At 33.8% G+C, this 13683-nt stretch overlaps 1 protein-coding gene across 1 annotated transcript in view; it reads left to right on the plus strand.

Annotated features, from left to right (window-relative positions):
• EYS (eyes shut homolog) overlaps positions 1 to 13683 on the plus strand; it is a 1828849-nt gene that overhangs the window by 569227 nt on the left and 1245939 nt on the right. The window contains 1 exon segment of the mRNA XM_047734324.1: positions 5786 to 5907. Coding sequence (XP_047590280.1) covers positions 5786 to 5907 — 122 coding nt within the window.

Below are 13683 nucleotides of genomic sequence, written 5' to 3' on the forward strand. Positions count from 1 at the left end.
TTAATTGAAGGAAATAATTTGTTTTTATGCTCTTTGGAAGTAGTTTTTATTTTTATTTCTTTTACTGAACTTGGAAACCTGAGGTACTGGGTGTCTATTCAACTTGGTACAGTTTCTTTTTTTCTTTTCTTTTCTTTTTTTTTTTTAGATTTTATTTATTCATTTGGGAGGGAAAGAGTGAGAGAGAGCATGAGCAGAGGGAGGGGCACACCGGGAGGGAGAAGCAGACTCCCTGACTAGCAGGGAGCCCAACACTGAGCTCAAACCCAGGTCCTAGAGATCATGACCTGAGCTGAAGGCAGACACTTAACCCACTGAAATACCCCAGTGTCCCTCAGCTTGGTACAGTTTCTGTTGGTCTTATTTTATGACACTAACTGTATTATTTTGGATCTTTCATTGTATACACTGTTGATGTCTTCAGCAGTTTCTAGGATTGTCCTACTTTTTTTTTTTTTCCTTGATAACAAGAAGGGGAGGATCATAGGGATCCAGAGGTTTTAGAATTTTTCCAACTACTGCTATATTTCTATTTTTTTTATTATGTTATGTTAGTCACCATAAGGTTCATTGTTAGTTTTTGATGTAGTATTCCATGACTCATTGTTTGCATATAATATTCTAAACTTTTAAAACTTTATCTCTTAACGCAGTTTGTTTATTATTCCTTCATCTCTACAGCTGAGAAGTTACTAAGAAAATCTGAGTAAAGGACTTAATGATTATTTATTTTCTTCTCTGAGATATTCAGCCAGGCACTTGTTTGTATGTATACACTACATATTTTGATGAATGGATGCTATTATTTAAGTACTTGCCAAATACCTAATATACAAATATTTTTACTATGTCTGGAAAACTGATACCTGAATAATGATTTTGCTTTGTTGGACAATTTAATGCTGTTTATGCCTCACTTTTTGTTCGGTATGTATTCTCTTGGGTCAAGCATCTTATTTCTTATCTCTAAATACTTGTGTATATTTTATGCAGTGACAGTTGCTTTATCTAGTTACAGTCCCTGAGTGAAATTTAAAACTTAGTTTCCGGGCTGAGGTGTTACTCTTAAGATTAAAACCTTATTAAAATGTTCTTTTTTCACTGTGTACTTGTTTTGAGAATAGCAACAAATCCATCAAGCAAAGCTTATAGTGATAGCAACCTCCAGGGTACCAGAAAAACAGAAACAAAGACAAAAAACCCAGGGAGAATCAATCATCAATAATGTAGTTTTTAATTTCAGTGTCTTCAGAGAACATTGTTGAACAAGAGGTGTAAAGTATGAAGAAACAAAATGGTATTTTAAAGATGCTGTCACTTAACATTGCTGCCTGCTGGTGCTTCGTTAGATGAAGCATGGAAATCATAAATAACATTTCTTTCTTAAATTGTAATATATATAGAGAGAATCACAATGGTAATATTGACGAAAATTATGAGTCACTGCCTAGAGACTAAGTTGAATGCATTCATGCAGACATATGCCATATAAGTGACAGCAGTTGGGATTTGTTCATTAAATAAACATGGACACTCTGATTCTTCCCTTTCAGATTCTTACCATGATTTGGGGCCTTGTGAGGCTACTGATTCTTGTGAGAATGGTGCTGTGTTTGGAAAGAAAATGAATCTGGAAATATCTCCTCTTGGGTACCAGTGCCAATGTGCAAAAGGCTTTGCAGGTCCACACTGTGAGATCAATGTCAATGAGTGCAGTTCCAGCCCTTGCTTGCATGGATATTGCTATGACCGTGAGTTCATTCAGTCACAGCAATTCTTGTAGAGTAGTCTAATGTAGATTCTGACACAATAATGGAATAAGTCAATATACAACATTGATTATTTACTGATTTTATCCTGCTATGAATATCAAAGCCAATCCCTATTATTTTCACAAAACACCCCCACATATGATGAATTCATTTATATTTTTGTGAGTATAATGGTAGCAAATGAGAAAATCTAATGAGATTTGACTTCTAAGTTCTGATGTTAGAATTAGCCATTTTTTCTTTATTTTTAATGATAGATTTTTAAAGAGTACTGATAAGTAGGAGAAACACTGCTTACAGTGATTTAAAATAAATCATTATTTTATCAAATCTATTACACAGACACACATGCACATACACGCACACACATTTCCTCCTATCAAATGTGTATTCCTGAAGAAATTTAAATTTATAGAGGAAAAAGAAGAGAGTCTGAAGAAAAGGAAAAATCAGAGGAAAGAAAGGGAGAAAGAAGATAAAGGAGAAATATTGAATATTAGAACATGGTTTTTGAAATGGAAGAACAAGTCTAAAATGGATAATTTTTGTTGAGACACAGGAGAAACAGGTCATGAAATAGCCCTATGAACTGGATATCACTATGGGGCATGAAGAGGAAAAAAGAATGAGCTAGAAGGAGGTTGACCAAAAAAAACTGTCCATCTTGTTTTATTTTATCGCTTTTAAAATATATTTTTTGATCCTCCACTAAATGAATAAATGGTTAGTATTATCTGTGAGGAAGAACATTTTGAAGAAAAGTCATTTTATTTTGAAATAGTATAATTCAGCTGAAATTTTGAATTATTTTCTTTAAACCAGTGCTTTGTAAATGCATGTCATTAAAGAGCATAACTGATTTTTTCCGATTGTGTGAAGCAGCCCAAATTTAAAACAACAGGTAGAAGTGGGGCCCTCACAAACTGGAATCTCTATGTAGATGTTAATACAGAATTAACTTTTCTAACACTATGGCAGCTAAGCAAAATATATTTTGGAGTTATGGGCCACCTGCTTTCTACTCCTGATTTGAGCCGACATTACCATCATTTTTCTCTTTTCTTCTTTTTTTTCAGATTTTGTCACTTTAAAATTGTGTTTTTAAATTTGTGAAATTCTCAAATTACCTTGAATAAGTCATTATTATCCTTTTTCTGATCTCAAGCCCCTCAGTATTTGGGGATGCTGGGAATGACTCTTCAATTTCTGATGTTCACTATAAAATAAGGAAGGGTCATAACAGTATGCCCCAGAGAATAGTTAGCAACACTTTTAGATCTAGGTAACCCTAGAATAATGATTATATATGGCTATATATGGGACTAATCTGATATATTCTAAGTGACATAATATGCATGTGATTATAATATGTATATGATTTTTATAAGTTGTGATGAGTACCAGGTGATGTATGGAAGTGCTGAATCACTATATTGTACACCTAAAACTAATATTTACTGTATGTTAACTAACTGGAATTTAAATAAAAACTTTAAAAGAATAAATAGTAGAAAAAAGAAAAAATATAAGAAAATACTTTAAATCATAATTCCTTATACAGTAAGAAAGTATAATTTTCAAATATGCTACTTGTAATACAACATTACCTATTAAAACTTTGGAGGTCATACATAATATATTATGGAAGATGTAAACTTTGAGTACCTGATATATTAACCTATTTCATAATAGAATTAACCATAATATATTTTTAACCCCCCCATCCAAGAGATTTTTACTACCAGAGACCCAAAACATTTATTAAAAATTAGATCAGACATGTAAACTGATATCAGCATAAGTCTAAGATATTGTATTCTTAATACTTTCTCAAATAGAAGATAGTTTGGGAAGCCAAACTTCCTGAATTCAAGTTAACATTATTTATATATATATATATATTAGAAACAATTATTAATATGTAAATATGAAATTGTAAATCTCAAGCATATGTTTATTCACCACATCGGCAATACATTATTAAAATACATCTATATTTTCACCATAACGTTTTACATCAGAAGCTTTGTTTCAGAACAACTAATAAATGATGTTCATTGTCAATTTAAGTGTAAAATTAATAGTACATCCTAATTCAGGCAGGGCATATCTGATGAAAGTTTCAGTTCAGATCAGGAGTATGGAATATTTATAAACAAAAACTAATAAAAACAGTAACTGTATTTTCTGGTAAAAAAAAAATAACAGCAGGGCGCCTGGGTGGCTCAGTGGTTAAAGCCTCTGCTTTCGGCTCAGGTCAAGATCCCGGGGTCCTGGGATCGAGCCTCACATTGGGCTCTCTGCTCAGCAGGGAGCCTGCCTCCTCCTCCTCTCTCTCTCTGCCTGCCTCTCTGCCTACTTGTGATCTGTCTGTCAAATAAATAAAAATCTTAAAAAAAAAAAAACAGCAGAACAAGACAATATGCTTAAAAATAGTATTTCCTGATAAAATGGCGATAAGTTTTAACATAGCCCACAGTTAACAAATTAGATGTGGGGGGATAAAAAAACCCTTTTTTTTTGTTTGTTTCTTTGTTTTAAATTTTAAACAGATTATGGTTTTTCATTTATTTATTTTACCTGTGGTATCCAGTTTAATTCCCCAGGTACTCACCTGGTTTCATTCTTAGCTTCTTAGCCCAGAATAACCAACATTCAAAAAGCATATTTCTTGATAATAAATGCAAGCTTTATTTGCTAACACCAATCTCTGTTTTTCAGACCCTTTGCTAATTTAAAGTTATCTATTGTCATTTTTCTTTTAAAAGAATCCATCAATTTGCAGAGAATATCTCTATCTACATAGAAAGTTAGTTTGACTGTAGTTTTTGTTACTTGCCCATTTGCATCAGTATCCAAACTTGAATTTATAATTATGAACATTTTTAAAAATATCATGATTGATGATACTCTACAATGTCTTAATTACATATCATCTAACATTTGATTTTAATTTGTTAACATACATAATGCCATATATATCATGTAAGGAAACACAGCTGATCCCATATTATCTCATTATATTATTTGCAACTATACTTGCATATTAATTATTTTGATTCACTGGTATGTTAAAAACTAGGGTGCCACATGAAAAAAGTAAACTCTAATAGTAGTAAAATCCTGCCTAAAGGGCTACCATTCTTGTGTCTCCCTTGTTTCTTCTTGACAGCTGTGAGCTGGTTTTCCTTAAAAGCCCAAGTAAATGTGCTGTCCAGAAGCATGGCTACAGAAACCTAGAAGCCAGCTGAATACCACACAGTGTATTGAAAATTCTGTTGCTACCCAGGACCTCAACATTTAGTGAGAGCGAGAGCAGGTGCATGTGCAGGGGCAGAGTGACAGTGTAGATTATGTGGTAAATCTCAGGGATGATGAAGAACCCAGGGACTGACTAGAAGTAGCCATAAATCTGTTCCTGCTCCAGCTACAATTCATGCGGTCACCACTTCCTTCAGATGCTTCAGAAACCTTTTTTTTTTTAATCATTAATGATAAAATAGAGGACAGATTCTTATTTTCACCTTTAAAAGATCATGATGAAATGTGAAAGCTCTTTTTAACTAAGGCTTAAGTAGCTCAATGTCAACTTTCAGATCACTACCCACTTTAGTCTGCCTTGTCACACAAAAACTTAACAATGAGTTAACTTCTAGTTTATTAAACCTAAAGCACTCAAGGAAAAGTTAATTGATGTAAAAGTAACCTGTTTATCATAGGTATTGTTTACTGACAAATGAATGAGAGAAGAAAAAAATTGGGTATTGTCATTGTTGCTTTGCAAACTGCTACCAAATGTTTATTGTGATTGATTTTATTTCAAATTAAAGTTTTAAAGTTAAATAGAACTGAGCAAAACAGTTATTTAGATAATATTGTAGAGAGCTGTGAATTCACATTTACTTTGGTTAAAAATGAAATGCATTTACTTGAATGCAACATTCTTGAGAATAATTAGCAATACCCATATCATTATTAAAGGTATATTATTTTCTCTTCTCTCTCATTCTTAGTGGTTAATGGCTTCTCCTGCTTATGCAATCCGGGTTTTGCTGGCTTGAGGTGTGAACAGGACATTGATGATTGTATCCTGAATGCCTGTGAGCACAATTCTACCTGCAAAGATCTTCATCTCGTTAGTATCCATGAATATTATTAATTTATCTTACTGTGGGATAGCATAAATTAACCCCTACAAATACAGTTAACATTTGTGTGTATGTCAAATTGGTGTATATATATATATATATATATATATATATATATATATATGGAGAGAGATTAGAAAACAGAAACTCAAGAAATATTATTTTAACTTATATATTTACTTATATATATATTTACTTATATATTCAACTTATATTATTTTAACTTAATAATAAAAAAGTGTTCCATTCATAACTATATATAAGTTGATGTAAATATTATAAAACAGAATCTTTTTTAGATTCACAATTTAGATTCACAATTCTTGGTAATATTGAATTTGTGTAAAATATCAGAAATTATTCTAAAAAATGACATTAGTCTTTTCTTTTTTTTTTTAAGACTTTTATTTATTTGACAGAGAGAGCAGTGAGAGAGGGAACACAAGCAGGGGGAGGGGCAGAGGCAGAGAGAGAAGCAGGCTCCCCACTGATCAGGGAGCTGGATGTGGGACTCTGTCCCAGGTCCCTGGGATCATGACCTGAGCTGAAGGCAGACAGTTAACAACTGAGCCACCCAGGCGCCCCAAAATGACATTAGTTTTATATGCACCTTTATATAATTCAAGATAGTATATACACACATAATGTGTTTCATTGATATTTATAATCCTAAATTTTATCTTGCTTTCTATCTGGTGTTGTGTACTTCCATAATTTCCTTCATTCATCTGTGTAGGTGCTGTCCCTTCAGTACATATCCATTTGTCATCACCTTTGTCACAAGCATGTGCCATTCTGCCTTAAACGGACTGTGACACAGTTGGCAAATCAATGGGATCCCTTCAGGCTTCTCATTTTTCAGAAAGCCTGACATAAGAAATATCTGCTGAAGGTGGATTCACTGACTGACTTCAGAAAATAAATGACATACAACACAGGTTAATGCTGCACTACTAGTATAGGCTTATAGTTTATTCTTTAGCAACAAAGCTGATTTTCACAAAAAGACTACACTAGTTCAAGTTAGAAGAAAATGCTTTGAAAAACAGACTCATTTCCACTGATGTATTTTGACTATCAGTGTACTAGCATTGTTTTTACAGTGAAAGGCTAATTTGTGGCATATTGTTTCTTTCCCACAAGAGGCAGGCATCTAAATGGAGAATTACAATTAACATTTAGATGGGAAGGACCAGAAATGGAGGGTGCATCAGTTACTACAGTTAACTACACTTTAGGTATGCACAGTGGCCACGTTGCTTTGTCTTTATTCATACCAGATGCTTTGTCTTAGTCATTCTAACTCCATTCCACTTTTGGGAACTCCTGAAGGAGTGGGCATGTGACTTTATGCTGGCTTCTGAGATGAGTGTTCTTTCTGGGGGAATCCTTCCTCACTGGTGTATCCTCACTGGATGTAAGTAAAAGGTAGGTGTGTCCTCTTCTAGATCTTCCAACAACTAGATTTTATACATGTAATTACTGTTGCCATTTTTAAAGCCCAAGGAAGAGGGTGGGATGCCACCTAATGATAAATGACCCTGAAGACAGCAGAGCTGAGAGTCAGAAGAAACCTGGTTCTTGGCCAATAGTTGAACTCCTTACTGAAACCCCCTAAATCTAATTATGGAGATCAGTCATGGCTTATTTTTTAGTATGGCTTGAGGAAGCATTCCTTTTACTTGCAGGTAAATCATTTAGTTTCCATAGTGCGGTTAAGCTTTATTTTAGTCCATGATTTCACCAATAACTTCAGCAATAATAGGAGTTTATTATGGTAGAAAGAGTTTCATACCCAAAACCATAAGATTCCCCTTCTAGACCTGACCTTGCCATAGCTTATCTGTGTGATACTAAGACAGTTGTTTAACAAGTAGAGACTGCAGCTTTAGAAGGTGTATCATATCAAATCATAGAACTTCCAAGGATAGTATTCTCTCATTTATTCATTTTATAAATTGCCAGTTAGAAGCTATTCAAATTAACTTTAAGCTAGTATTAGCCTAAATCTTGACTCCTATGTCCAGAAACTATGATAATAAGAGTAAAGAAAAATAAGAATTTCAAAAAGTGGGACTCACAGAAACAGAGTAAAATGATGGTTAATAGCAGTTGGAGGGTGGGGAAAATAGGGAGATGCTAGTCAAAGGGCACAAGCAAGGATCTAATGTACTTTGTGGTAACCGTAGTTAATATTACTACATCATGTAATTGAAATCCACTAAGAGAGTAGATCTACACACACACACACACACACACACACACACACGGTAACTATGTGATGGGATGGATGTGTTAATTAACCTTATTGCAGTAAGTGTTTCACAATGTATACATATATTATGTCATCAGGTATCAAGGACACTGTCTTCAAACAGGATATTCCAATACTCAGAGGTTACCTTCCAGGTCCTAGTTAAAAGGTCCTTTCTTTGGAATGTGTAGGGGTTGAGCACACAGGCCTTTGAAGTTAACCATTATACCAATATTATATTAAATATTACATTTTTGTGTAGGAATAAGTAGTATGTAATTTTTAAAGTAATACATTACATAATAATAAATATAGAGAAAAAGAAGACAGAGCTAAAACTCATAATTTTGAAATAAAGCCTGGCTAAAATAAGCAATAAGGCAAGGTCCAGTTTGAGTTTCATATCTGCTCTGTTTTACCAACATATTGGAAAAAGACAAACCATGAAATGCTAAAGGCTTTGAAGTGCAAAAGAAAAGGAAAGACATGGAAGGTGATGCTTCTACAAAATAGTTAATAATTTTGATAAACAGAAAGATGACTTATAGGGCACTCACATTTGGCTGTAAGAGTCATCAGTCTTCTTTTTTTTTTTTTAAGATTTTATTTGTTTATTTGACAGACAGAGATCACAAGTAGGCAGAGAGGTAGGCAGAGAGAGAGGAGGAAGCAGGCTCCCTGCTGAGGAAAGAGCCCGATGCGGGGCTCGATCCCATGACCCCGAGATCATGACCTGAGCCGAAGGCAGAGGCTTTAACCCGCTGAGCCACCCGGATGCCCCTCAGTCTGGTTTTTGTTTGTTTGTTTTCCTGAGCATAACTTTCCAAACAAACCCAGGCAATGCCACTTATATTAGGCTTGCATGTTCTTTGAACTTGGTGTGGGTGTAGCTTTCAATTAACATTTTTACACTTGAAGCATTTCTTTATGATACACATAGCATCATGAATGTGAGTTTAGAGAAAAAGCAGAAAGTCAGAAGACTTTAAAATCAGGATGAGAAGTATTTTGTAATAGTGAGCCAGTTTTCTTCTTTCCCTCCTTTATGGTTCAGTAAACCTAAGAAAACAATGAGAGAAAAAATTTAAAAATATGAATGCTTAGCACATAACAAGACACAAATGTTAAGAATGGGTAGAATAAGACTTATTTTCTCATGTAAATTTCTGAGGTATATTTGAGAATATTTCTTTGTGGTTATTTAAAAATATATGATCAAATTATTCAAGTATTTTCCCTTCTCATTTTACTTTCATTTTCCTCTATCTTACATATATAATGAATGCTTAATTTTGATAACAGCAGAAGAAACAAAACTAGTGCAGCCGAACTAATGCATGGAAAAGACAAAGTTTCCATTCATATACAACTATGTTAAAATGTATACATATTATGTAGACTAGTATACGACAGACAAAAATTTTCTGCCAAATATTCTGGTGCAAAAACCAAACTGAATTTATGTGTTTTCTAGTAAAAATAAAACTTCCTTTACCTTCACCACCATATGGCTGAAAAATCCTTGTTAGTCATTTGAGAGTTGCCCATTTCCTCCCTTTGGGATTGGAGAATAAATGCTGGGGGTGGCTCAAGCCAGGATCATGAGAGAATAGCCTCTCCTCCTTAGTTCATCTTGGCTGTTACTGAAATGCCCATTTTGTCATCCCCACAGTACTTTCAAATATGGGCTAGTCTGCCAAATGATTCCAATCCTTTCATACCAAATTTGGCTCCCAGAATCTTCTCTGCATCCCTCAAGTGCATGGTGTTTAGCTAATTAGTAGTGAGGTCCCAGTTGTCCCTTCAGCATATCCAGTTGGAACCATTAAAACCTTGGGTTCGGCTCTCTCTCTAGGATTACAAATTCTCCATCAGTGTGGAATTAGTCCAACTGTTCTCTGTCCAAATACAAAAGCCTTCACTTCTTTCATGTCCTTCCTCTCCATAAAGATTTGCTTAATCTCACTTGATAGAAATTAACAGAGACTCTGATTTAGGGGCAGAGTTTGGGAGCTCTAAAATTCTTCAAACACACAGACTGCCTAATACTCCTTGATGGAGAAAAGAAAAAAAAAACATTTTTGTAGCAAAAAAAGATAGTAACAAATTTTATTTCCAGTGATTTCCAGTTATATAAGAATATGACAAAATTTGTCAAATATGATATGTCTTAGCTCTTATATATAATCTCTACTATTCTATGTCATAATAATATTGTTTTTAAGTCATGGGTTCTATAGAATATCATATGAAATGTTAAACCTAAAAAAAAAAAAAAGAATTTTTCATACTCATTTTAAAAACTTGATTAGGTTAAACATCTTAAAAGTTTTGAGTAACTTACAGTAGTAAGGGGTTCCTGGTTGGTTCAGTTGGATAACATCTGCCTTCAGCTGAGGTCATGATCCCAGGGTCCTAGCCTTCAGCTGAGGTCATGATCCTGGGATCCTAGGATTGATGCCCCCTTTGAGCTCTTCACTCAGCGGGGAGCCTGCATCCCTCTCCCCCTCTCTCCCTCTCCCACTGCCTGTCGCTCCCCCTGCTTGTGCATTCTCTCTCTCTCTGTGTCAAATAAATAAAATCTTAAAATTATTTTTAAAAAAGGGTAGCAAGAACTTTTGGAGATTGTCTGACTTTGACATGGATTTGTTCAATTATTTATTGCAAGTCACAACTTAGTAGAAGCATAAAATGAAGAACTGTTAGAATAGTCACTCATATCTACTCTATATGGTACTATATTATTAATTTAAGAAAAATTTAGCTTTCCATTTTATTTAAATACCAGAATATACATAAACAAGTACCTGCTATTGCACTTTTTAGTTGAATTATCAACTTCTACTCTAGAATCAAAGAGTTGTACCAATTGTTCTTTACCAGAGAGTTGACTTTAAAAATACACATGCTTGGGCGCCTGGGTGGCTCAGTGGGTTAAAGCCTCTGCCTTCGGCTCAGGTCATGATCCCAGGGTCCTGGGATCGAGTCCCGCATTGGGCTCTCTTCTCTGTCTCTCTCTGCCTGCCTCTCTGCCTACTTGTGATCTTTTCAAATAAATAAATAAAATCTTTAAAAAAAAATACACATGCTTAAAATTCTGATTCAGTACATGGATCCGTCTGGTACCTAGATAACATAATTCCTTGTGATTTTTTATGTATATTTCTCTTTGAAAATCACTGGACTGATTATCTAGATGGCACTTTCTAGCTGTAAACATCTGTGATATTGGAGGTGGAGCACAGAGATGTTCATTCCATGTGTACTGACAACTCACAATTTAGTACCTTAAAAGAGAAGGATGGTCCGAAAAATCTAGAGTTTTATCCTCCTGAGTTTTTAGGAGGGTATTTCATTGTATCTTCTCTATTGAGTTCTTCCATCTTGTTTTGGTGCTTTTATTTTTAAGACAAAAGGAATAAATCTAAATTTTCATCCAAATCCTTTTGTGAGGGAGATAATAATATATTGTTTTCTTCTCACTTACAATAATGTAGTGAAGTGTTACTCTCTTTATATTGACATTAATTAATCAGGAAATCTGTGTATAAATTATAGTTTTTCATACAGGTTGGGTGTAATGGTTCGAATCTAAAGTGAGTATTAAAAATAATCAATGACTGATTAAATACGATATCCCAGAGGTTCAGTTAAGTCTTTTGATCAACTTGATTAGTTTCAACATCTTCAGTGGTGAATATATAGCCAAAGGTTTAATCTACCTCTTGGGACATTAGCTAACAACCAAACACATTGTTTAAAAGAAGGCATTGCATTGATTAGGTAACAAAATGAAAACCTTTGGCCATGTCTATTCTAAATAATCTACCTTTGTATATGTAAAATAAAATCTGCCTATTTTTTTGTTGCCCAGATCTCTACCTTTCATTGTATAGATCCTTACTTTAAGAATTTATTGAGAATAATTTAACATTACATTTATGAAAGTGGTTCATTATGATGGGTGTCAGTTTTCTATTATTTCTACAGTGAAATAGATAATAGAATGGTTTCTCTTATATAATCCAAGACTAATATAAAATTTTAGTTCATTCATTTGATGGCTTATATAATTCAACGTATTCCTCTCAATGGTAAATTTTGATCACAGTTAATGTGTATCTGAAGTACTCCACTTCTTCCCCTCTCATCCATTGTTTTGAATCTGTCATGGCTTTGAAATAGATAATCAAATCTGTTAGGATGGTATGCAAAATAAAAATAAACAGAACCTAAGAAAATATTTGTTGATCCACCTGAGGAAAGACATACATGAGCTTAATAACTTTGGACTTGTAAAGTCTATTTTGGAAGCTCAGACATATTTTCCCTTCTTTCTTATTCCAAGACTCATTACAGAGAAGTGAGATTTACAGATGGTTGAATTTTGAGCTTTAAGAAATCTTTCAAGAAGAACTGAATTTCATAAATATTGTGTGAGAACATAACTGATCAGAGAGAGGAATTTTCCATTTTCAGACACTCTAATAAAAATGGACAGTTCGTGGAAAGAGTCCATCTTAAAAAAATGATTTAGAAATGATTGAATACCATTTTCATTGCCAATATTAGCCAAAATGCATCAATAAATGGATTTATTTTCAAAGACTTATGAGATAGATTAAGCTTCAACTTACTTCAATAAAACATTATATTGTGCTTTTATATTATTATTTGCTATCTTTATATAACTATAAGACTCCACTCTGGGCTTCACTGTTTATATCTGAGAACTTAGTGGGTAGTCACAGTCCAAAATAACTTCAGTTTTCTCCTAGAAACCATCCTTTCTGCCATTTGGATAGATGTCATTTTTAATTGGCTATGTCTATATAAGAATGTTTTTAAAAGCTATTATGTTGCGTTTATATATTCTTTCTAAGAAGATAATATAAGAAACACACACACCTGCACACACAAGAAAAGTTGACTTCAACAATTGGTTATTAACTGACAAGAACAATGGTTAAAGGATAGTAAATCTTTCATTGCCATTAGAAAAGAACTCTATTATGTTCTATATGTCATATAACTCCTCATTTGTCTGTGAGGAATTTATCAGTGGTGGAAATTCGAAGACATTTCGAATTAAAAAGTGGATATATATTTGTGGAAGTCAGCACATGTGCAAATATATATGCACACATGTGCATATTCACAGAAAAGAGAATATATCATTGTTCTTTACTCTTTTGCCAACCATCCTAGTTTAAACAGAAATCAAGAGCTTTCCAAAATCAAGCTCTGGAGCCCAGGTCAATTAATATTTGAACCTATATTGGTTCTAATATGTACATATTAATTAGAGCTCACAGATAAGTGGCCTCTTCATGTAAATTGATGAAAAACTTTGGTTTGAAATACTAGAGTGGCCTGTGGGATCTTCTTGATTATAGGGAGGGTTAAATTTTGCAGCCTACCCTTCCAAACCAAAAGGGTGCATGTACCAAAGAGGATGGGGTTTTGAGATTAATAGCTCTGCCTTCACTGGCTGTGTAAACAAGTCACT

The sequence above is a fragment of the Lutra lutra genome, chromosome 6, assembly GCF_902655055.1.
Source record: "Lutra lutra chromosome 6, mLutLut1.2, whole genome shotgun sequence".
Classification (NCBI taxonomy): Eukaryota; Metazoa; Chordata; class Mammalia; order Carnivora; family Mustelidae; genus Lutra; species Lutra lutra.